At 46.6% G+C, this 25641-nt stretch overlaps 1 protein-coding gene across 2 annotated transcripts in view; it reads right to left on the bottom strand.

Annotated features, from left to right (window-relative positions):
• Positions 1-25191, bottom strand: part of LOC149984207 (uncharacterized) — a 34604-nt gene extending 9413 nt beyond the window's left edge. Inside the window, exons 1-18 of one of the 2 annotated variants that reach the window (XM_090219221.1) lie at positions 24979-25191; positions 24800-24858; positions 18030-18064; positions 16988-17006; positions 16736-16847; positions 16236-16312; positions 16111-16148; positions 15914-15996; positions 15678-15754; positions 15544-15581; positions 15332-15414; positions 11354-11390; positions 10781-10837; positions 9344-9409; positions 5059-9239; positions 2712-2880; positions 1415-1575; positions 1026-1216 (exon numbers count right to left, since the gene is read on the bottom strand). In XM_090219221.1, coding sequence (XP_090075347.1) covers positions 1026-1216; positions 1415-1575; positions 2712-2880; positions 5059-9239; positions 9344-9409; positions 10781-10837; positions 11354-11390; positions 15332-15414; positions 15544-15581; positions 15678-15754; positions 15914-15996; positions 16111-16148; positions 16236-16312; positions 16736-16847; positions 16988-17006; positions 18030-18064; positions 24800-24858; positions 24979-25059 — 5564 coding nt within the window. In that variant the 5' untranslated portion in view covers positions 25060-25191. Of the gene's footprint in view, positions 1-1025; positions 1217-1414; positions 1576-2711; positions 2881-5058; positions 9240-9343; positions 9410-10780; positions 10838-11353; positions 11391-11993; positions 12060-15331; positions 15415-15543; positions 15582-15677; positions 15755-15913; positions 15997-16110; positions 16149-16235; positions 16313-16735; positions 16848-16987; positions 17007-18029; positions 18065-24799; positions 24859-24978 lie in introns of those variants that run through there. The other variant, XM_090219222.1, reaches the window with a different exon arrangement.
• Positions 25192-25641: the final 450 nt, after the last annotated feature.

Below are 25641 nucleotides of genomic sequence, written 5' to 3'. Positions count from 1 at the left end.
CTTTGACACTTGTAATTACACTTCAGTATTTCATAGTAACATCTGACAAAAATATCTAAAGACACTGAAGCAGCAAACTTTTTGGAAATTAATATTTGTGTCATTCTCAAAACTTTTGGCCATGACTGTACAGTGTAGAGAATCATTGTACCATCTAAATCGCTGTATCTTTTCTACAACCATATTTACTGTTTACAGCCGGTCGGTGTACAAAACCAAAACCAAAAGATGAAAAAAATTCAACTTTAGACCGGAAGCATAGAAATAGTGACATAGAACAGATCTACCTCTTCTTAGACTGGCTTTCAATGACAAATGACAGATCTATAACTCGCATTTCTGTGTGAATTTTGCAGATGTCACCTAAAAAGTGACATCTGCAGTCAAATGGGGCTAACTGGCCGAGTTAGTTACATACATTATCTAACCATCTTCAACGTTTCACAAAATCATTTTTAGGTCGTTTTCCACCCCCCCCCATCCCCCCCACATGCTGTCTAGCTAGCTGAGTTAGTTACATACATTATCTAACATTTTTAGGTCGCCCCCCCCCCCCCATCCCCCCCCACATGCTGTCTAGCTAGCTGAGTTAGTTACATACATTATCTAACATTTTTAGGTCGCCCCCCCCCCCATCCCCCCCCACATGCTGTCTAGCTAGCTGAGTTAGTTACATACATTATCTATCATTTTTAGGTCGCCCCCCCCCCACATGCTGTCTAGCTAGCTGAGTTAGTTACATACATTATCTAACATTTTTAGGTCGCCCCCCCCCCCCCCCCCACATGCTGTCTAGCTAGCTGAGTTAGTTACATACATTATCTAACATTTTTAGGTCGCCCCCCCCCCCCCATCCCCCCCCACGTGCTGTCTAGCTAGATTATTATTTATCTGGATGGTCATAATGACATTAAAAGAATTTGCTAAATGTATGCATCTGGTTCTGTCTTCACTGTTTTGTTAGCTGTTGAATTTCAGTCCAGCTGTGGCAGTCAACAACAACCAATAGCAGGCCTGCTTTCTACCTCAGTAGGTTGTCATGGGTCCACTTCCAGTGTGTATGAGAGCAGAGCAGTTCCAGGGTGAAGACGTGTTGCCAGGCAACGGGGTTCAGGTCCTGTCCCTGTCGCGGGTGTTTCTGGAAGGTCATCTCAGCTGCAGCTCTGACGGACGTCAACGTGCGGGACACCAACTGATCCACGTCACTAGGAGGACTCTGGGGACACAGACATGGTATGAAGTCCAAACAGATGTTACGCCAAGCTTCACAATCCACAAACAGGAAATGGCCTTCTCAGTGACGGAATACTGACAACTCTTCCCTCTGTTAATTGATCAGAAGGCGGAGACCAATAGACAACAGTAGATCCATAAAACCTCATGACCACAGACCAAGATTACAGAGATGCCATACCTTCTCCCAACCCAGGTAAGCAGTTAGGCAGTGGAGCACCTCTCCTTGAGCTTTGACCTTGGTGACCGTGTGGATGGCCTGGCACACTACAGTCCTGCAGGAGAACACATTGGGCCATGTGGTCACCATGAACAGAACCAGCTTGGTTGACTCAGGGAAATCTGGGGGGGTAACAAGAACAGAAACAATGTCAACTCAAGCTGTGAAGTCACGTGACGTCAGTCAAATCAAGCTATTCAATGAAGCCATGTTACCTTCTCTAAGGACACTGTAGGCCAGGATGTGTTACCTTCTCTAAGGGCGCTGTAGGCCAGGATGTGTTACCTTCTCTAAGGGCGCTGTAGGCCAGGATGTGTTACCTTCTCTAAGGACGCTGTAGGCCAGGATGTGCTACCTTCTCTAAGGACGCCGTAGGCCAGGATGTGCTACCTTCTCTAAGGACGCCGTAGGCCAGGATGTGCTACCTTCTCTAAGGATGCCGTAGGCCAGGATGTGCTACCTTCTCTAAGGACGTTGTAGGTCAGGATGTGTTACCTTCTCTAAGGACGCTGTAGGCCAGGATGTGCTACATTCTCTAAAGACGCCGTAGGCCTGGATGAGTTACCTTCTCTAAGGATGCCGTAGGCCAGGATGTGTTACCTTCTCTAAGGACGCTGTAGGCCAGGATGAGTTACCTTCTCTAAGGACGCTGTAGGCCAGGATGTGTTACCTTCTCTAAGGACGCTGTAGGCCAGGATGTGCTACCTTCTCTAAGGACGCTGTAGGCCAGGATGTGCTACCTTCTCTAAGGACGCCGTAGGCCAGGATGTGCTACCTTCTCTAAGGATGCCGTAGGCCAGGATGTGCTACCTTCTCTAAGGACGTTGTAGGTCAGGATGTGTTACCTTCTCTAAGGACGCTGTAGGCCAGGATGTGCTACATTCTCTAAAGACGCCGTAGGCCTGGATGAGTTACCTTCTCTAAGGATGCCGTAGGCCAGGATGTGTTACCTTCTCTAAGGATGCCGTAGGCCTGGACCTTCTCTAAGGACGCTGTAGGCCAGGATGTGTTACCTTCTCTAAGGACGCTGTAGGCCAGGATGTGTTACCTTCTCTAAGGACGCTGTAGGCCAGGATGTACTACCTTCTCTAAGGATAATGTAGGCCAGGATGAGTTACCTTCTCTAAGGATGCCGTAGGCCAGGATGTGCTACCTTCTCTAAGGATAATGTAGGCCAGGATGAGTTACCTTCTCTAAGGATGCCGTAGGCCAGGATGTGTTACCTTCTCTAAGGATGCTGTAGGCCAGGATGTGTTACCTTCTCTAAGGATGCTGTAGGCCAGGATATGTGCTCTGTCCCAGTCCCTCCTCCGTCGGCACAGAGCAGTGTAGACTCTAACAAGAGCCTGGAGGTGAGACCCAGGCAGCTCAGTCCTCTCAGTCTTCAGCTTAGTCAGCATCACCGACATCAGGTCATCTGCCAGAGGCTGACAAGTCACAGGACAGCCATGTACCAACGATTCACAGGACAGCCATGTACCAATGATTCACAGGACAGCCATGTACCAATGATTCACAGGACGGCCATGTACCAATGATTCACAGGACAATAATGTACCAATGAGTCACAGGACAGCCATGTACCAATGAGTCACAGGACAGCCATGTACCAACGATTCACAGGACAACCATGTAAGAGGTGTTACCGTCTACAAATTAAAGGGATATTTTAGGATCTCTGCTAGCAGATACCATTAACTTCTAGTCATTATGCCAACGCTAGTTAGCAACTACGTTCAAACTGCACGGAGACATAAAAATGGTATCCACGAGTTCACCTGACTCTGGGGAAGTCGATAAAGGAGACCACCTGACTCTGGGGAAGTCGATAAAGGAGACCTCCTGACTCTGGGGAAGTCGATAAAGGAGACCTCCTGACTCTGGGGAAGTCGATAAAGGAGACCTCCTGACTCTGGGGAAGTCGATAAAGGAGACCTCCTGACTCTGGGGAAGTCGATAAAGGAGACCTCCTGACTCTGGGGAAGTCGATAAAGGAGACCTCCTGACTCTGGGGAAGTCGATAAAGGAGACCTCCTGACTCTGGGGAAGTCGATAAAGGAGACCTCCTGACTCTGGGGAAGTCGATAAAGGAGACCTCCTGACTCTGGGGAAGTCGATAAAGGAGACCTCCTGACTCTGGGGAAGTCGATAAAGGAGACCTCCTGACTCTGGGGAAGTCGATAAAGGAGACCTCCTGACTCTGGGGAAGTCGATAAAGGAGACCTCCTGACTCTGGGGAAGTCGATAAAGGAGACTACCTGACTCTGGGGAAGTCGATAAAGGGTCTCATTGACAAAATCCAGAATAGAGGTCGACCGATTAGTCGGAATGGCCGATTAATTAGGGCCGATTTCAAGTTTTCATTTATACCTTTATTTAACTAGGCAAGTCAGTTAAGAACACATTCTTATTTTCAATGACGGCCTAGGAACGGTGGGTTAAGTGCCTCGTTCAGGGGCAGAACGACAGATTTTCACCTTGTCAGCTCGGGGGATCCAATCTTGCAACCTTACAGTTAACTAGTCCAACGCTCTAACCACCTGCCTCTCATTGCACTCCACGAGGAGCCTGCCTGTTACGCGAATGCAGTAAGCCAAGGTAAGTTGCTAGCTAGCATTAAACTTATCTTATAAAAAACAATCAACCATAATCACTAGTTAACTACACATGGTTGATGATATTACTAGATATTATCTAGCGTGTCCTGCGTTGCATTTAATCTGACTGAGCATACAAGTATCTAAGTATCTGACTGAGCGGTGGTAGGCAGAAGCAGGCGCGTAAACATTCATTCAAACAGCACTTTCGTGCGTTTTGCCAGCAGCTCTTCGTTGTGCGTCAAGCATTGCGCTGTTTATGACTTCAAGCCTATCAACGCCTGAGATGAGGCTGGTGTAACCGAAGTGAAATGGCTAGCTAGTTAGCGCGCGCTAATAGCGTTTCAAACGTCACTCGCTCTGAGACTTGGAGTAGCATGGGTAACGCTGCTTCGATGGTAGCGGTTGTCGTTGTGTTGCTGGTTCGAGCCCAGGGAGGAGCGAGGAGAGGGACGGAAGCTATACTGTTACACTGGCAATACTAAAGTGCCTATAAGAACATCCAATAGTCAAAGGTTAATGAAATACAAATGGTATAGAGGGAAATAGTCCTATAATAACTACAACCTAAAACTTCTTACCTGGAATATTGAAGACTCATGTTAAAAGGAACCACCAGCTTTCATATGTTCTCATGTTCTGAGCAAGGAACTGAAACGTTAGCTTTCTTACATGGCACATATTGCACTTTTACTTTCTTCTCCAACACTTTGTTTGTGCATTATTTAAACCAAATTGAACATGTTTCATTATTTATTTAAGACTAAATTGATTGTATTGATGTATTATATTAAGTTAAAATAAGTGTTCATTCAGTATTGTTGTAATTGTCATTACTACAAATAAATAAATAAAAATTGGCTGATTAATTGGTATCGGCTTTTTTGGTCCTCCAATAATCGGTATCGGCGTTGAAAAATCATAATCGGTCGACCTCTACTCCAGAAGCATGCCTTTAAAAGATCCTACGGTAAATATGCTATGTAGGCAAAGCTGTTCGTGACTAACCTCATTGTCTGAGAACTCAGAGAGGACCTCCTTCTCCTCATCCCGTAACACAGGTTTCCTAGACAGATTCCCAACAAACAGGTGACTCTTGATGACAGGTAACAGGTCAAAACACTGGGCTGCTATCTTCTCTAAGGCCTGGGATATGGAGGCTTCGCCTGCTGCTTTCCCAACCAGTTTCTCCTTCTCTAAGGCCTGGGATATGGAGGCTTCGCCTGCTGCTTTCCCAACCAGTTTCTCCTTCTCTAAGGCCTGGGATATGGAGGCTTCGCCTGCTGGTTTCCCAAACAGTTTCTCCATCTCTGTAGGCTGTGAAGAACTCCCATGTTGAGGTGTCCTGAGTAGTGGGTCAGGACAGGCTGATGTCGTGGAGGATATCCCCTTCGCAGCAGGGCCGGCCGTCGCCCCAGCAGGGCCGGGGGAGCAGTTATCCAGCCTCAGTCTTTTGGCACTCTTTGGTAGAAGCATGTTGACTCCACTTCGCTTCCCTCTTTGCTCTGTTTTGGTGAAAGCCGTGGACGAGGAGTTGATGGTTTTGAAGCCAGATATCTGACTGACCGAGCTGGAAGGTGTGGTGCCCGTCTCAGCAGAAGACATAGAGAGGTTTCCTCGGAGGATACTGAGAGTCCAGGCACGGGCAGACAGTTCTGGATACATGCCGTCTAGAATCCTCATGGAGTTCTCCTGGGCGGGACTAGTGGAGGAAGAGGAGGGGCTGAAGGCAGGAAGTCTCCCTGGAACAGGAACAGCGTGTTTAGGAGTGGCTGAACCAAACTGTAGTGGTGAGGAAGGGGTGGTTCGAGACGGGGAGCTCAACATCTGACCATCAGGTGCTGTTTGGGATCCCACAGGGGAAACAGGCCCTTCCATTGGTGAGGGAAAGGACAGTTTACCAATCACTTGTCTTGGATTGCCAGGTTTTACCGGTCTCGGAGGAGTTAAAGTGAGAGGCATCAGAAGAGGAGGTAGTGGAGGACCCATTTCAAAGCGAACCTTCCCAATGGGAACTTTCCATGTACATTCTGGGGAGTGGCCCACAGGCAAGGCTGCTGTAGGTTTTGGGGAGTGGCCCACAGGCAAGGCTGTTGTAGCTTCTGGGGAGTGGCCCACAGGCAAGGCTGCTGTAGGTTTTGGGGAGTGGCCCACAGGCAAGGCTGTTGTAGGTTCTGGGGAGTGGCCCACAGGCAAGGCTGCTGTAGGTTCTGGGGAGTGGCCCACAGGCAAGGCTGCTGGCCTGATCCCATCACTCATGTCAGGGCTGAGTCTTTCAATAATAACTTTACATGAAAGGGTGGCCGTTTGCTGGCCGTCCCTGGGAGCCGCGCCGTCCCTGGGAGCCGCGCCGTCCCTGGGAGCCGCGCCGTCCCTGGGAGCCGCGCCGTCCTCCGCGCCGTCCCTGGGAGCCGCGCCGTCCCTGGGAGCCGCGCCGTCCCTGGGAGCCACGCCGTCTTTCACTGAGCTGGTTTGGACTGCGTTTGATCTAACAAGACTCTTCCTGACACGCCCACTTCTAGTACTGATCATCTCAGTCTGGTCTTTCCCACCTAGTTTCTCAGACCCTTCATCTGTCAGCTGGGACTCAGAGATGCAGTCGGTGGTTGTAGGACGCTTACGGTCAGCTTTCATATCCTGGTGTTGTAGAACATGGACTGGGCGATTACAATCTTTCAGCATCCCGTTGTTCAAAGGCTCGTCCCTCTGTAACTCTGTAGGAGACGGTGGATTCCTAACGTCAGACCCTGGGTCTTCAGCATCTTTCCTTCCATTCATCCTCTTCGGTTGTGTACCAGATCTCAGGAGCTTCACGTTCACCACAGGGGAAAGACATATGGGACTATGTAACCTCTTGCAAACTGTATGGTTTCTGCTACTCTGAGCATTGGGTTTTGTTGCCTGGATGTCTTCATGGAGTTCAGATGTCGTAGTACAGTTCTCTACGTTATTTACAGAGCTCATTAAACTGGCAGGAGAGATGTGGACACTTGTTTTTGTCAGAGGTGCCAGAGACTTCTGTTCAGATGATGATTCCTCTGCCCCAGAGGAATGCACCGTGATGACTGTTGATACTATACCTACATCCTTCAGTCCTTCTGTAGGGTGACTGTGGGATGCCAGTCTTTCTGTAGGTTGACTTGGGGAGGCCAGGCCTTCTGTAGGGTGACTGGGGGAGGCCAGTCCTTCTGTAGGGTGACTGGGGGAGGCCAGTCCTTCTGTAGGGTGACTGGGGGAGGCCAGTCCTTCTGTAGGGTGACTGGGGGAGGCCAGTCCTTCTTTAGGGTGACTGGGGGAGGCCAGTCCTTCTGTAGGGTGACTGGGGGAGGCCAGTCCTTCTGTAGGGTGACTGGGAGAGGCCAGTCCTTCTGTAGGGTGACTGGGGGAGGCCAGTCCTTCTGTAGGGTGACTGGGGGAGGCCAGTCCTTCTGTAGGGTGACTGGGGGAGGCCAGTCCTTCTGTAGGGTGACTGGGGGAGGCCAGTCCTTCTGTAGGGTGACTGGGGGAGGCCAGTCCTTCTGTAGGGTGACTGGGGGAGGCCAGTCCTTCTGTAGGGTGACTGGGAGGGAACAGTACATCACCAACCTGTTTCCAAGAGAAACCCTCTTCATCGTCTTTATCTGATTCCTGGCCTGTAAACAACTTGTCTTGTTTATGGGGACATGCTTGAGGAGCTGCTTTCTGATCAGTTGTGTTACATTGAGTGTTAGGATCCCATTCAGTCAGTTGTTCTGGACCAGTCACTGTCTCTGCAGAACACTCAACCAGAAGACTGGGTTCCAGCTGTTTAGTGGAGGGAGTTTGAGACACGCTGGCCTCTCCTGACTGATCTTTAATGCTTTCTACTTTCTCTGAGTCCCCATGGTTGATGCTCTGACCCGCCAAGACACAGCCATTATAACACGGGTTAGTCTCAACATCCATCTCTGTCATGTCTGGTGAGAAGTCCTGCACTTCTTCTCCTTGTGTCTGGGTGAGTGAGTTCTGAATGGCCCCATTATGGACAGAGAGGTTGTCTGGGTGCTCTACTGAGTTTGGGAGACACTCTGTGGCTTTGGTAAAGGAAGGTAGATCATTAGAGGAGGTTTGAGTCTCTCCTGATGGGGACTGGATGGTTTCAGCAGCTGGTTCTACCTGCATGTCTTCCTGTTCACAGACAGCCACACTGTTCCTCTCTGTCTCTCCTGAGGTCCCTGTGGCCAGATCAGGGCTTTTTCTCAGAGTAGAATTAGTGCTGTCTGAAACAGGGCTTTCTCTCGGAGTAAAATTAATTCTGTCTGATGGTAGTTCCACTGAGGAGTCTGCAGGTTGTTGTCCTGCCAAAACAAGGGCCATCTGATTGGCTGGTCCAGTTTTCTGTCCTGCTGTCTGATTGGCTGGTCCAGGCTGCTGTCCTGCTGTCTGATTGGCTGGTCCAGAGTGGTTTCTGTTCTCTAGAGGAGATCTGGTTCCTCGAGCTCTGGACTCCAAGACATCATCCAACCTCTCCTGAGCTGAGGAGCAGGGTAAGGGGGAGAGGACAGGGGGCAGCGGCTTGAACCAGTCCAGGATCTCCTCAACTGATCTACTATGTTTATGGCCTGGCGGGTCATTGTTCCTGCCGGGACCAGGGCCTGCCGGGTCACTGTTCCTGCTGGGTCCAGGGCCTGCCGGGTCACTGTTCCTGCCGGGTCCATGGCCTAGCGGGTCACTGTTCCTGCCGGGTCCATGGCCTAGCGGGTCACTGTTCCTGCCGGGTACATGGCCTGCCGGGTCACTGTTCCTGCCGGGTCCATGTCCTGCCGGGTCACTGTTCCTGCTGGGTCCATGGCCTGGCGGGTCACTGTTCCTGTTGGGTCCATGGCCTGGAGGGTCACTGTTCCTGCTGGGTCCATGGCCTGGCGGGTCACTGTTCCTGCTGGGTCCATGGCCTGCCGGGTCACTGTTCCTGCTGGGTCCATGGCCTGCCGGGTCACTGTTCCTGCTGGGTCCATGGCCTGCCGGGTCACTGTTCCTGCTGGGTCCATGGCCTGCCGGGTCACTGTTCCTGCTGGGTCCATGGCCTGCCGGGTCACTGTTCCTGCTGGGTCCATGGCCTGCCGGGTCACTGTTCCTGCTGGGTCCATGGCCTGCCGGGTCACTGTCAGGTCTGTGGGGTTCAACTGTGCTGCGGTCTTGTAGGTGCTCCTTTAACTGCTGTTTCCTCATGGCTGTGAGTGAGACAGACAGACACATAATGATATTCTGGTCTGTTGTAACAAGGAGAGGTCCATTATATCATATGACATCATTACAATGCGTCTTGAATACATACCAGGGAGGTGTGATGAGGGAGAAGCTACACACACCCATAGATCCTCCAGCAGCCTCTGGATCTTCTCTGTAAAACACACCACCGTATCAACACCATGATGACTGTAGATACTATACCCCACCGTATCAACACCGTGACGACTGTAGGTACTACACCCCACCGTGACGACTGTAGGTACTACACCCCACCGTGACGACTGTAGGTACTACACCCCACCGTGACGACTGTAGGTACTACACCCCACCGTATCAACACCGTGACGACTGTAGGTACTACACCCCACCGTGACGACTGTAGGTACTACACCCCACCGTGACGACTGTAGGTACTATACCCCACCGTGACGACTGTAGGTACTACACAACACCGTGACGACTGTAGGTACTACACCCCACCGTGACGACTGTAGGTACTACACCCCACCGTGACAACTGTAGGTACTACACCCCACCGTGACGACTGTAGGTACTACACCCCACCGTGACGACTGTAGGTACTACACCCCACCGTGACGACTGTAGGTACTACACAACACCGTGACGACTGTAGGTACTACACCCCACCGTGACGATTGTAGGTACTACACAACACCGTGACGACTGTAGGTACTACACCCCACCGTGACGACTGTAGGTACTACACCCCACCGTGACGACTGTAGGTACTATACAACACCGTGACGACTGTAGGTACTACACCCCACCGTGATGATTGTAGGTACTACACAACACCGTGACGACTGTAGGTACTACACCCCACCGTGACGACTGTAGGTACTACACCCCACCGTGACGACTGTAGGTACTACACCCCACCGTGACGACTGTAGGTACTATACAACACCGTGACGACTGTAGGTACTACACCCCACCGTATCAACACCACACGACTGTAGGTACTACACCCCACCGTATCAACACCATGACGACTGTAGGTACTACACCCCACCGTGACGACACCCCACTGTGACGACTGTAGGTACTACACCCCTACTACAGTACTATACAACACTGTGACGACTGTAGGTACTATACAACCCCATGACGACTGTAGGTACTATAATACACCGTGACAACTGTAGGTACTACACCCCACCGTGACGACTGTAGGTACTATACAACCCCATGACGACTGTAGGTACTATAATACACCGTGACAACTGTAGGTACTACACCTAACCAACACCATGATGACTGTAGGTTTTTAATTTTATTTAACTAGGTAAGGTAGTTAAGAACAAATTCTTATTTACAATGACGGCCTACATGGGAACAATGGGTTAACTGGGGCAGAACGACATATTTATACCTTGTCAGCTAGGGGATTCGATCCTGCAACCTTTCGGTTACTGGCCCAACGCTCTAACCACTAGGCTACCTGCCGCCCCAAAGGTATTAGTGTGTGGTATCAACTTGGGTTAGGGTAATAAAAACATACCTTTATCCACCTGTGTTTCTTCAGGTGCCGTTGCTTGAGTTGATGTGCTCTTTAATACTGAACAAAGACAAGATTGAACTTAATTAACAAACGCTGTGATACTACTACTCAACCACTACTACTACTACTACTACTACTTATACTGATACTACTACTACTACTGATACTACTACTACTACTGATACTGCTACCACTGATACTGCTACTACCGATACTACTACTACTTCCACCACTACTACCACCGCTACTGCTACTACTGATACTGCTACTACTTCCACCACTACTACCACTTCAACCACTACTACTACTGATACTACTACTACTACTACCACCACTACTACCACCACCACCACTACTACTACTACCACCACTGCTACTACTACCACTACTACCACTACCCACCACCACCACTACTACTACCACTACTACTACCACCACTACTACCACCACCACCACCACTACTACCACTACTACTACCACTACTACTACCACCACCACCACTACTACCACTACCACTACTACCACTACCACTACTACCACCACTACTACTACTACTACGAACAGCACTGTTACCTTTATTCTTCTCCGTCTCCAGTTTCTCTAGTCGTTCCTGGAATAGAAAGAGGGTCCAATCAGACCGTTTCAAAACACTTTACAGTTGATACTACAGCCAATGAGACAGTCTCTAACACTCTACAACAGTGGTCACCAACCTTTTCTGAGTCAAGATCACAGAGTCAAAATGCAAGCTGAGATCTACCGCTCTGATTAGACTTTAAAAAAACAACAAATTAAAAACAGTTCTGTAGCAATGAGGTTTGAGCAGTAGACTATAGGCCCAATACATTATACAGCGCCTTGCAAAAGTATTCATCCCCCTTGGCGTTTTTCCTCATTTGTTGCATTACAACCTGTAATTTAAATGGATTTTTATTTGAATTTCAAGTAATGGACAAACACAAAATAGTCCAAATTGTTGAAGTGAAATGAAAAATAACACTTTAAAAATATAAATAAAGAATAAAACCTGAAAAGTGGTGCGTTCATATGTATTCACCCCCTTTACTAGGAAGCCCCTAAATAAGATCTGGTGCAAACAATTACCTTCACAAGTCACATCATTAGTTAAATAAAGTCCACCTGTGTGCAATCTAATTGTCACATGATCTCAGTATATATATATATATATATATATACACACATACACACACACCTGTTCTGAAAGGCCCCAGAGTCTGCAACACCATTAAGCAAGGGGCACCACCAAGCAAGCGGCACCATGAAGACCAAGGATCTTTCCAAACAGGTCAGGGATAAAGTTGTGGAGAAGTACAGATCAGGGTTGGGTTATAAAAAAATATCAGGAACTTTGAACATCTCACGGAGCACCATTAAATCCATTATTCAAAAATATGAATATGAAGAACATGGCACCACAACAAACCTGCCAAGAGAGGGCTACCCACCAAAACTCACAGAACAGGCAAGGAGGGCAACAACGATGACCCTGAAGGAGCTGCAAAGTTCCACAGCGGAGATTGGAGTATCTGTCCGTAGGACCACTTTAAGCCGTACACTCCACAGAGCTGGGCTTTATGGAAGAGTGGCCAAAAAAATGCCATTGCTTAAAGAAAAAAATACGCAAACACGTTTGTTGTTCACCAAAAGGCATGTGGGAGACTCCCCAAACATATGGAAGAAGGTACTCACGTCAGATGAGACTAAAATTGAGCTTTTAGGCCATCAAGGAAAACGCTATGTCTGGCGCAAACCCAACACCTCTCATCACCCCGAGGACACCATCCCCACAGTGAAGCATGGTGGTGGCAGCATCATGCTGTGGGGATGTTTTTCCATCGGCAGGGAAACTGGTCAGAATTGAAGGAATGATTGATGGCGCTAAATAAAGGGACATTCTTGAGGGAAACCTGTTGGAGTCTTCAAGAGATTTAAGACTGGGACGGAGGTTCACCTTCCAGCAGGGCAATAACCCTAAGCATACTGTTAAAGCAACACTCGAGTGGTTTAAGAGGAAACATTTAAATGTATTGGAAAGGCCAAGTCAAAGCCCAGACCTCAATCCAATTGAGAATCTGTGGTATGACTTAAAGATTGCTGTACACCAGCGGAACCCATCCAACTTGATGGAGCTGGGGGCAGTTTTAACTTGAAGAATGGGCAAAAATCACAGTGGCTATATGTGCCAAGCTTATCAAAACATACCCCAAGAGACTGTCAGCTGTAATTGCTGCGAAAGGTGTCTCTACAAAGTATTGACATTGGGGGGTGATAGTTATGCACGCTCAAGTTCTGTTTTTTTGTTTTATTTCTTGTTTCTCAATAAAAAAATATTTTGCATCTTCAAAGTGGTAGGCATGTTGTGTAAATCAAATGATACACACACACCCCCTCCCCAAAAAATATATATTTTAATTCCAGGTTGTGAGGCAACGAAATAGGAAAGATGCCAAGGAGGGTGAATACTTTCGCAAGCCACTGTCACTGCATATTGGCTATGCTCAGTAGGCTATAGACCCAATACATTATCCCTGCATATTGGCAATGCTCAGCACTCCCAATACATTATCCCTGCATATCGGCTATGCTCAGTAGGCTAGACGCCCAAAACATTATCCCTGCATATTGGCAATGCTCAGCACTCCCAATACATTATCCCTGCATATCGGCTATGCTCAGTAGGCTATAGACCCAATACATTATCACTGCATATTGGCTATGCTCAGTAGACTAGAGGTCCAATACATTATCCCTGCATATTGGCAATGCTCAGCACTCCCAATACATTATCCCTGCATATCGGCTATGCTCAGTAGGCTATAGACCCAATACATTATCCCTGCATATTGGCAATGCTCAGCACTCCCAATACATTATCCCTGCATATCGGCTATGCTCAGTAGGCTAGAGGCCCAATACATTATCCCTGCATATTGGCAATGCTCAGCACTCCCAATACATTATCCCTGCATATCAGCTATGCTCAGTAGGCTAGAGGCCCAAAACATTATCCCTGCATATTGGCTATGCTCAGTAGGCTAGAGGCCCAATACATTATCCCTGCATATTGGCAATGCTCAGCACTCCCAATACATTATCCCTGCATATCGGCTATGCTCAGTAGGCTATAGACCCAATACATTATCCCTGCATATTGGCAATGCTCAGCACTCCCAATACATTATCCCTGCATATCAGCTATGCTCAGTAGGCTAGAGGCCCAAAACATTATCCCTGCATATTGGCTATGCTCAGTAGGCTAGAGGCCCAAAACATTATCCCTGCATATTGGCTATGCTCAGTAGGCTAGAGGCCCAATACATTATCCCTGCATATTGGCAATGCTCAGTAGGCCCAATACATTATCCCTGCATATCGGCTATGCTCAGTAGGCTATAGGCCCAATACATTATCACTGCATATTGGCTATGCTCAGTAGGCTAGAGGCCCAAAACATTATCCCTGCATATTGGCTATGCTCAGTGGGCTATGGACCCAATACATTATCCCTGCATATTGGCTATGCTCAGTAGGCCATAGGCCCAATACATTATCCCTGCATATTGGCTATGCTCAGTAGGCCCAATACATTATCCCTACATATTGGCTATGCTCAGTAGGCCCAATACATTATCCCTGCATATTGGCTATGCTCAGTAGGCCCAATACATTATCCCTGCATATTGGCTATGCTCAGTAGGCCCAATACATTATCCCTGCATATTGGCTATGCTCAGTAGGCTATAGGCCCAATACATTATCCCTGCATATTGGCTATGCTCAGTAGGCCATAGGCCCAATACATTATCCCTGCATATTGGCTATGCTCAGTAGGCCATAGGCACAATACATTATCCCTGCATATTGGCTATGCTCAGTAGGCTATAGGCTCAATACATTATCACTGCATATTGGCTATGCTCAGTAGGCCCAATACATTATCCCTGCATATTGGCTATGCTCAGTAGGCCCAATACATTATCCCTGCATATTGGCTATGCTCGGTAGGCTATAGGCCCAATACATTATCCCTGCATATTGGCTATGCTCAGTAGGCCCAATACATTATCCCTGCATATTGGCTATGCTCAGTAGGCTATAGGCTCAATACATTATCACTGCATATTGGCTATGCTTGAATTGCCCTTCCAATGTTATTCTTCTCAGACCATTTAGAAAATATATTTTCTGGAAATAGATCATGTGTTGTATTACTTGTGAGGCACAGCTATTTTTACTGGACTGCTGTCCTGCATCTGATGGTCAGTCTGAGGGAGGGAGGGGGCAGTGGTAAGGCTGCCTCTCACCTGACTCACCGTCCCTCTGCTCTCCCTCCCTCTGCCCTCCCCCCCTCCGCTGAGAAAAGGGGACGCAGTCTTCTAGCTGATGATGAAACTCAAGTCACTCTGCATTATTTAAAAGACAAGTCTCTAATAAAAACAACGTAAGCTTATCGGAACACTTTGTTAAACTCCTTCATCGTAGCTGCAGTGCTGGTTGTAGCGTGAGTGGAAGTAGGGAGAACGTGCAAACCTGAAGATGAAGAAGCTCGTTCTCCAGTACAATCTTCTCTGTTTTCAGCCTGGTAATGTCACGCTCTTGCTTGAGTTTAGAATCTAAAACAGAACAACCCAGGCACATCGCCAATAAGACAAGGCAGGTAAAGGCTGTGTGACAGATCACAATAGGAATATTGTAAATGATGTTTCCCACAGACTAGCAGATAATAAAAAAGTATTATCAACCTTGAAACAGTACAAGTTGTTTTTCCAGGTCGTATTTTCTGTTGGTGAAATCAGAAGGTAGAAACATGAGTACAGCAACACCATGACTTAATCCATCCACTTGTTGTTTTAGTGTTCGGTGAAAACCCCCTTACAGAACGGATGTCCTGGCGTTGTCCTCCTTCAACTGCTGCACTTCCTCTGCTACCTTCTGACATGTCTTCAACGACACCTGACAAGACAAACACACGTCAAATCATCACCGTACTAAACACTTTGACACCAATACTTCACCGTGGTTCTTAGTTCAGTGGGTTGAAACCACGCAGACAAACATTGGATAAGTGTTAGAACGAGGAGGATTTATTGTCCCGATCGATGATACTGTTACCTGTGTTTTCATCAGGTCTTTCTGCAGTGCCGTATTCTCCTGTCTCAGCTGGACATTATCCACACACTGCTTCTCTGTTGTCTCTTCATAATAAAACAGTTTCAGAGGAAAGACCGAGTTACATACATCAGACAGTGGACTATTACAATGTGCGGTTGAGGGTTTACAGAAAGTACAATTATAACCAGAGACGATACCTGCTACCATCTTCAGCTGGTCCTCAAGTCTCTTCTTTCTGGAGAACAGAGAGAGAGAGAAAAGAGATGTCAGCGAAACAAGAACCAAACTAAATATGCTGTAAAATGTTCTTGATGAGTCTTACAGTGTCTCTGTGTTGTTGTTCTGCTCCTTCAGCCTCTCCACTTCCTCCAAAAGCTGCTGGGACAACTTCTCTGCGCTCTACAGGACAGAAACACAGCTCTGTTAGAGCTCTCCAGGACACAACACTGGTAGAGCTCTCCAGGACAATAGGACACAGCTCTGTTAGAGCTCTCCAGGACACAGCTCTGTTAGAGCTCTCCAGGACACAGCTCTGTTAGAGCTCTCCAGGACACAGCTCTGTTAGAGCTCTCCAGGACACAGCTCTGTTAGAGCTCTCCAGGACACAGCTCTGTTAGAGCTCTCCAGGACACAGCTCTGTTAGAGCTCTCCAGGACACAGCTCTGTTAGAGCTCTCCAGGACAATAGGACACAGCTCTGTCAGAGCTCTCCAGGACAATAGGACACAGCTCTGTTAGAGCTCTCCAGGACACAGCTCTGTTAGAGCTCTCCAGGACACAACACTGTCATGATGAGTAGAACGGAGCATTTCACATCTCTTACCTGCTTAGCCTCCAGCTCTGCCCGCACGGCTTCGTACTCTGCATGTTGCTTTACCAGAGAAGCTACTTTCAACTGCAGATCATCAAGTTGTATACGCTGCTTACTGGTCTCCCTGGAACAATGTCGTGTGACAGAAACTAATTAACAACTTTATGTTGTCAACCATATAAGTTTCCATAACATGTCAAATACTCACAAAGACATATAAGAGCATTTAGTAAAGAGGAACTGGAGAAGTGAAATGTGTCATACCTCTGGGATGTCTGGAGCTGTAAACAAACTGTCAAGGAAAACACTTCATAATCATGGAATTAAGCAGAGGCCTTTTATCCAAAGCATTAATGCGTGCATACATTTTTAGGTACGGGTGGTTCTGGGAATCGAAGACACTATCCTAGCGTTGCCAGCGCTACGCTCTATCAACTGAGCTAGAAGAAACACTTCTAACAACACTGACAGTAGTGCAATGGGGGTGGCAGGTAGCCTTGTGGGTAAGGCTGTTGGGCCAATGGGAGTGGCAGGTAGCCTTGTGGATAAGGCTGTTGGGCCAATGGGGGTGGCAGGTAGCCTTTACCTCAGTATGGTCACCCCCATTGAATTCTAATGGTCACTCCCATAAAAGTCTAAATGGCCACTCCCATAGAAGTCTAAATGGCCACTCCCATAGAAGTCTAAATGGCCACTCCCATAGAAGTCTAAATGGCCACTCCCATAGAAGTCTAAATGGCCACTCCCATAGAAGTCTAAATGGCCACTCCCATAGAAGTCTAAATGGCCACTCCTATAGAAGTCTAAATGGCCACTCCCATAGAAGTCTAAATGGCCACTCCCATAGAAGTCTAAATGGCCACTCCCATAGAAGTCTAAATGGCCACTCCCATAGAAGTCTAAATGGTCACTTCCACTAAGGACGAGGTCAGTACAATACATAATCACCTTGAACCTCTCATCCCACTGTAACCAGTGAAGTCAAAACAGACTTGTTATGATGGTGTTATATTGTAACACCAGTGACAGGAGTGAGAGTAGTGAAGTCGGAAATAGTGGCCATTAGTACCAGAGCCAGCCAATCAGAACAGTTTTCTGTTCTGTTCATTCCAAGGGAGGCACTGAGACCTAATTAATGACTGAAGAGAGGCTGAAGAGCATGAATGGCTGAAGCCTAATTGATGACTGAAGACAGGCTGAAGAGCATGAATGGCTGAAGCCTAATTGATGACTGAAGACAGGCTGAAGAGCATGAATGGCTGAGACCTAATAAGTGAAGAGAGTGAATGGACTTTTGAAAGGATATCTTCACACTTCCCTTGATATTCACTCAGCAGGTGACTGAAAAAAAAGAAAGTTAAACAGATTACATTAGTAGCCTACCGTTTCTAAAACATACTAGTGATTCACTCCACCTGTTACATTAAACATGGTAGGCCTAGCTACATAGCTACATGGTAGGCATAGCTACATAGCTACATGGTAGGCCTAGCTACATAGTAGGCCTAGCTACATAGCTACATGGTAGGCCTAGCTACATAGCTACATGGTAGGCCTAGCTACATAGCTACATGGTAGGTAGGCCTAGCTACATAGCTACATGGTAGGCCTAGCTACATAGTAGGCCTAGCTACATAGCTACATGGTAGGCCTAGCTACATAGCTACATGGTAGGCCTAGCTACATAGCTACATGGTAGGCCTAGCTACATAGCTACATGGTAGGCCTAGCTACATAGTAGGCCTAGCTACATAGCTACATGGTAGGCCTAGCTACATAGCTACATGGTAGGCCTAGCTACATAGCTACATGGTAGGCCTAGCTACATAGCTACATGGTAGGTAGGCCTAGCTACATAGCTACATGGTAGGTAGGCCTAGCTACATAGCTACATGGTAGGCCTAGCTACATAGCTACATGGTAGGCCTAGCTACATAGTAGGCCTAGCTACATAGCTACATGGTAGGCCTAGCTACATAGCTACATGGTAGGCCTAGCTACATAGCTACATGGTAGGCCTAGCTACATAGCTACATGGTAGGCCTAGCTACATAGTAGGCCTAGCTACATAGCTACATGGTAGGCCTAGCTACATAGCTACATGGTAGGCCTAGCTACATAGCTACATGGTAGGTAGGCCTAGCTACATAGCTACATGGTAGGCCTAGCTACATAGTAGGCCTAGCTACATAGCTACATGGTAGGCCTAGCTACATAGCTACATGGTAGGCCTAGCTACATAGCTACATGGTAGGCCTAGCTACATAGCTACATGGTAGGCCTAGCTACATAGTAGGCCTAGCTACATAGCTACATGGTAGGCCTAGCTACATAGCTACATGGTAGGCCTAGCTACATAGCTACATGGTAGGCCTAGCTACATAGCTACATGGTAGGTAGGCCTAGCTACATAGCTACATGGTAGGTAGGCCTAGCTACATAGCTACATGGTAGGTAGGCCTAGCTACATAGCTACATGGTAGGCCTAGCTACATAGCTACATGGTAGGCCTAGCTACATAGTAGGCCTAGCTACATAGCTACATGGTAGGCCTAGCTACATAGCTACATGGTAGGCCTAGCTACATAGCTACATGGTAGGCCTAGCTACATAGCTACATGGTAGGCCTAGCTACATAGTAGGCCTAGCTACATAGCTACATGGTAGGCCTAGCTACATAGCTACATGGTAGGCCTAGCTACATAGCTACATGGTAGGTAGGCCTAGCTACATAGCTACATGGTAGGCCTAGCTACATAGTAGGCCTAGCTACATAGCTACATGGTAGGCCTAGCTACATGGTAGGCCTAGCTACATAGCTACATGGTAGGCCTAGCTACATAGCTACATGGTAGGCCTAGCTACATAGCTACATGGTAGGCCTAGCTACATAGCTACATGGTAGGCCTAGCTACATAGCTACATGGTAGGCCTAGTTACATAGCTACATGGTAGGCCTAGCTACATAGCTACATGGTAGGCCTAGCTACATGGTAGGCCTAGCTACATATGTGTTTTACATTGTCATTTTCAGTTCCAAAACACAGCTAGCTACATCAGATGAGTCTAGATAGAGTCTATGGGTCCTAGTCAGTCAAACCAGCCACCGGGTCAATGACAACACTGTTGCTGCTCTGTGACATGTGTAGCAGACAGGCATATAGCTTTAACGTCGTGTCTGGCTCCGTTTCCACACAGATGTTTATTGACAAGTGGAATGAAACTGTCATCAGAATTCAGACAATGCAGGTTTGTTTTCAACTTCCAGGGAACCAGACTACAGAGTTTCATTGAATAGCCCCCCGTCCTGAGTATATATGTAGTTAGCTGTTTGATTGAATATCCCCCACCCTGAGTATGTAGTTAGCTGTTTGATTGAATATCCCCCACCCTGAGTATGTAGTTAGCTGTTTGATTGAATAGCCCCCACCCTGAGTATGTATGTAGTTAGTTAGCTGTTTGATTGAATAGCCCCCCACCCTGAGTATGTAGTTAGCTGTTTGATTGAATAGCCCCCCACCCTGAGTATGTATGTAGTTAGCTGTTTGATTGAATAGCCCCCCACCCTGAGTATATATGTAGTTAGTTAGCTGTTTGATTGAATAGCCCCCACCCTGAGTATGTAGTTAGTTAGCTGTTTGATTGAATAGCCCCCCGTCCTGAGTATATATGTAGTTAGCTGTTTAATTGAATATCCCCCACCCTGAGTATGTAGTTAGCTGTTTGATTGAATAGCCCCCACCCTGAGTATGTAGTTAGTTAGCTGTTTGATTGAATAGCCCCCACCCTGAGTATGTAGTTAGTTAGCTGTTTGATTGAATAGCCCCCACCCTGAGTATGTAGTTAGCTGTTTGATTGAATAGCCCCCACCCTGAGTATGTAGTTAGCTGTTTGATTGAATAGCCCCCACCCTGAGTATATATGTAGTTAGCTGTTTGATTGAATAGCCCCCACCCTGAGTATGTAGTTAGCTGTTTGATTGAATAGCCCCCACCCTGAGTATGTATGTAGTTAGCTGTTTGATTGAATAGCCCCCCACCCTGAGTATGTATGTATGTAGTTAGCTGTTTGATTGAATAGCCCCCACCCTGAGTATGTATGTAGTTAGTTAGCTGTTTGATTGAATAGCCCCCCACCCTGAGTATGTAGTTAGCTGTTTGATTGAATAGCCCCCACCCTGAGTATGTATGTATGTAGTTAGCTGTTTGATTGAATAGCCCCCCACCCTGAGTATGTATGTAGTTAGTTAGCTGTTTGATTGAATAGCCCCCCACCCTGAGTATGTAGTTAGCTGTTTGATTGAATAGCCCCCACCCTGAGTATGTAGTTAGCTGTTTGATTGAATAGCCCCCCACCCTGAGTATATATGTAGTTAGCTGTTTGATTGAATAGCCCCCCACCCTGAGTATGTATGTATGTAGTTAGCTGTTTGATTGAATAGCCCCCCACCCTGAGTATGTATGTAGTTAGCTGTTTGATTGAATAGCCCCCCACCCTGAGTATGTATGTAGTTAGCTGTTTGATTGAATAGCCCCCCACCCTGAGTATGTATGTAGTTAGCTGTTTGATTGAATAGCCCCCCACCCTGAGTATGTATGTAGTTAGCTGTTTGATTGAATAGCCCCCACCCTGAGTATGTATGTATGTAGTTAGCTGTTTGATTGAATAGCCCCCACCCTGAGTATGTATGTATGTAGTTAGCTGTTTGATTGAATAGCCCCCACCCTGAGTATGTATGTATGTAGTTAGCTGTTTGATTGAATAGCCCCCCACCCTGAGTATGTAGTTAGTTAGCTGTTTGATTGAATAGCCCCCCACCCTGAGTATGTATGTAGTTAGTTAGCTGTTTGATTGAATAGCCCCCCACCCTGAGTATGTAGTTAGCTGTTTGATTGAATAGCCCCCACCCTGAGTATGTAGTTAGCTGTTTGATTGAATAGCCCCCCACCCTGAGTATATATGTAGTTAGCTGTTTGATTGAATAGCCCCCCACCCTGAGTATGTATGTATGTAGTTAGCTGTTTGATTGAATAGCCCCCCACCCTGAGTATGTAGTTAGCTGTTTGATTGAATAGCCCCCACCCTGAGTATGTAGTTAGTTAGTTGTTTGATTGAATAGCCCCCCACCCTGAGTATGTAGTTAGTTAGTTGTTTGATTGAATAGCCCCCCACCCTGAGTATGTAGTTAGTTAGCTGTTTGATTGAATAGCCCCCCACCCTGAGTATGTATGTAGTTAGTTAGCTGTTTGATTGAATAGCACCCACCCTGAGTATGTAGTTAGCTGTTTGATTGAATAGCCCCCCACCCTGAGTATGTAGTTAGCTGTTTGATTGAATAGCCCCCCACCCTGAGTATGTAGTTAGCTGTTTGATTGAATAGCCCCCACCCTGAGTATGTATGTAGTTAGTTAGCTGTTTGATTGAATAGCCCCCCACCCTGAGTATGTAGTTAGCTGTTTGATTGAATAGCCCCCACCCTGAGTATGTATGTATGTAGTTAGCTGTTTGATTGAATAGCCCCCCACCCTGAGTATGTATGTATGTAGTTAGCTGTTTGATTGAATAGCCCCCCACCCTGAGTATGTAGTTAGTTAGCTGTTTGATTGAATAGCCCCCACCCTGAGTATGTAGTTAGTTAGCTGTTTGATTGAATAGCCCCCCACCCTGAGTATGTAGTTAGTTAGCTGTTTGATTGAATAGCCCCCCACCCTGAGTATGTAGTTAGCTGTTTGATTGAATAGCCCCCACCCTGAGTATGTATGTAGTTAGTTAGCTGTTTGATTGAATAGCCCCCCACCCTGAGTATGTATGTAGTTAGCTGTTTGATTGAATAGCCCCCACCCTGAGTATGTAGTTAGTTAGTTGTTTGATTGAATAGCCCCCCACCCTGAGTATGTATGTATGTAGTTAGCTGTTTGATTGAATAGCCCCCCACCCTGAGTATGTATGTATGTAGTTAGCTGTTTGATTGAATAGCCCCCCACCCTGAGTATGTAGTTAGTTAGCTGTTTGATTGAATAGCACCCACCCTGAGTATGTAGTTAGCTGTTTGATTGAATAGCCCCCCACCCTGAGTATGTAGTTAGCTGTTTGATTGAATAGCCCCCCACCCTGAGTATGTAGTTAGCTGTTTGATTGAATAGCCCCCACCCTGAGTATGTATGTAGTTAGTTAGCTGTTTGATTGAATAGCCCCCCACCCTGAGTATGTAGTTAGCTGTTTGATTGAATAGCCCCCACCCTGAGTATGTATGTATGTAGTTAGCTGTTTGATTGAATAGCCCCCCACCCTGAGTATGTATGTATGTAGTTAGCTGTTTGATTGAATAGCCCCCCACCCTGAGTATGTAGTTAGTTAGCTGTTTGATTGAATAGCCCCCACCCTGAGTATGTAGTTAGTTAGCTGTTTGATTGAATAGCCCCCCACCCTGAGTATGTAGTTAGTTAGCTGTTTGATTGAATAGCCCCCCACCCTGAGTATGTAGTTAGCTGTTTGATTGAATAGCCCCCACCCTGAGTATGTATGTAGTTAGCTGTTTGATTGAATAGCCCCCACCCTGAGTATGTATGTATGTAGTTAGCTGTTTGATTGAATAGCCCCCACCCTGAGTATGTATGTATGTAGTTAGCTGTTTGATTGAATAGCCCCCCACCCTGAGTATGTATGTATGTAGTTAGCTGTTTGATTGAATAGCCCCCCACCCTGAGTATGTAGTTAGTTAGCTGTTTGATTGAATAGCCCCCCACCCTGAGTATGTATGTAGTTAGTTAGCTGTTTGATTGAATAGCCCCCCACCCTGAGCATGTAGTTAGCTGTTTGATTGAATAGCCCCCCACCCTGAGTATGTAGTTAGCTGTTTGATTGAATAGCCCCCACCCTGAGTATGTAGTTAGCTGTTTGATTGAATAGCCCCCCACCCTGAGTATATATGTAGTTAGCTGTTTGATTGAATAGCCCCCCACCCTGAGTATGTATGTATGTAGTTAGCTGTTTGATTGAATAGCCCCCCACCCTGAGTATGTAGTTAGCTGTTTGATTGAATAGCCCCCACCCTGAGTATGTAGTTAGCTGTTTGATTGAATAGCCCCCCACCCTGAGTATGTAGTTAGTTAGTTGTTTGATTGAATAGCCCCCCACCCTGAGTATGTAGTTAGTTAGCTGTTTGATTGAATAGCCCCCCACCCTGAGTATGTATGTAGTTAGTTAGCTGTTTGATTGAATAGCACCCACCCTGAGTATGTAGTTAGCTGTTTGATTGAATAGCCCCCCACCCTGAGTATGTAGTTAGCTGTTTGATTGAATAGCCCCCCACCCTGAGTATGTAGTTAGCTGTTTGATTGAATAGCCCCCACCCTGAGTATGTAGTTAGCTGTTTGATTGAATAGCCCCCACCCTGAGTATGTATGTAGTTAGTTAGCTGTTTGATTGAATAGCCCCCCACCCTGAGTATGTAGTTAGCTGTTTGATTGAATAGCCCCCACCCTGAGTATGTATGTATGTAGTTAGCTGTTTGATTGAATAGCCCCCCACCCTGAGTATGTATGTATGTAGTTAGCTGTTTGATTGAATAGCCCCCCACCCTGAGTATGTAGTTAGTTAGCTGTTTGATTGAATAGCCCCCACCCTGAGTATGTAGTTAGTTAGCTGTTTGATTGAATAGCCCCCCACCCTGAGTATGTAGTTAGTTAGCTGTTTGATTGAATAGCCCCCCACCCTGAGTATGTAGTTAGTTAGCTGTTTGATTGAATAGCCCCCACCCTGAGTATGTATGTAGTTAGTTAGCTGTTTGATTGAATAGCCCCCCACCCTGAGTATGTATGTAGTTAGTTAGCTGTTTGATTGAATAGCCCCCACCCTGAGTATATATGTAGTTAGCTGTTTGATTGAATAGCCCCCCACCCTGAGTATGTATGTAGTTAGTTAGCTGTTTGATTGAATAGCCCCCACCCTGAGTATGTATGTAGTTAGCTGTTTGATTGAATAGCCCCCACCCTGAGTATGTATGTAGTTAGCTGTGTTTTAGGGGCCTGTACAGCCTCATCTCATCACACAAGTCTAATAACGTTAGTTACTTACTCGGAGTCAATAGTTTTCTGTTTCAAAACCAGGAGAGCTGCCACATATTCGTTTAGGTTCTACAATGAGAGAGAGGATGGATTGTCCGTCAGTATAGTTCGGTGAAATATTATCTAACTATCTTTTTCTCCAGGTTTGAAGCAAGCATAGACCAGTAGCCAGAGCCTTTCTCTCCTCACCTGGTGAAGCACAGTGCAGTTTTGACAGGCTCCAGTAGTTGCTCCTGAAGCGATTTTGGAAAGATTCTCCCCCGGCATCATGATAAGTCGTCACAGTTACTGTCCAATATCCCAAACTAGTAATGTCAAAATAAAACTACTGACATTAAAAACACAAACACTTGACAACAAATTCGGCATGACACAAACGCACTGTCCCACGTTGACTCAAGACCCAAAATATACACGGGGTTGTCTATAGAAATGCCGGTCTGAAAAAGTCAGACCTTAGCGATATATTTTTTCAGATTTTTTATATATTACATTTTTGTATTATTATTATAAACAACAAATCAATACAAAAAAAGTACATGGGGGAACACAAGCATATATAAAGAATATCCCAAGAACAATTGGGCTAGGGGAGGGGCTGGAGGCGGTGGCGGGGCTGGGGGCGGGGCTTGGGGGCACAATTATCACGTTACACAACGACCTCAAGGGGAATATACACGTTTATCATTCTAACAGTTTATTTGTTGTATTTAGTTGTCTTAAAATAAAGTTCAATTTATTTTTGTAATGTAAAATGTGGTGTTTTGTTTGTAAATTTACATTTGTGAATATGGCCAAAAGAATAATGAAATTAATTGTTTCAACTTATTTCTATCGTAGGTAAATAATCCA

The sequence above is a fragment of the Oncorhynchus mykiss genome, chromosome 3 (genome assembly GCF_057628025.1).
Source record: "Oncorhynchus mykiss isolate SJ-2025 chromosome 3, ASM5762802v1, whole genome shotgun sequence".
NCBI classification, from domain to species: Eukaryota; Metazoa; Chordata; class Actinopteri; order Salmoniformes; family Salmonidae; genus Oncorhynchus; species Oncorhynchus mykiss.
The sequence above is the reverse complement of the archived record's forward strand: the minus strand, read 5'-3'. Positions and strand labels throughout refer to the sequence as shown.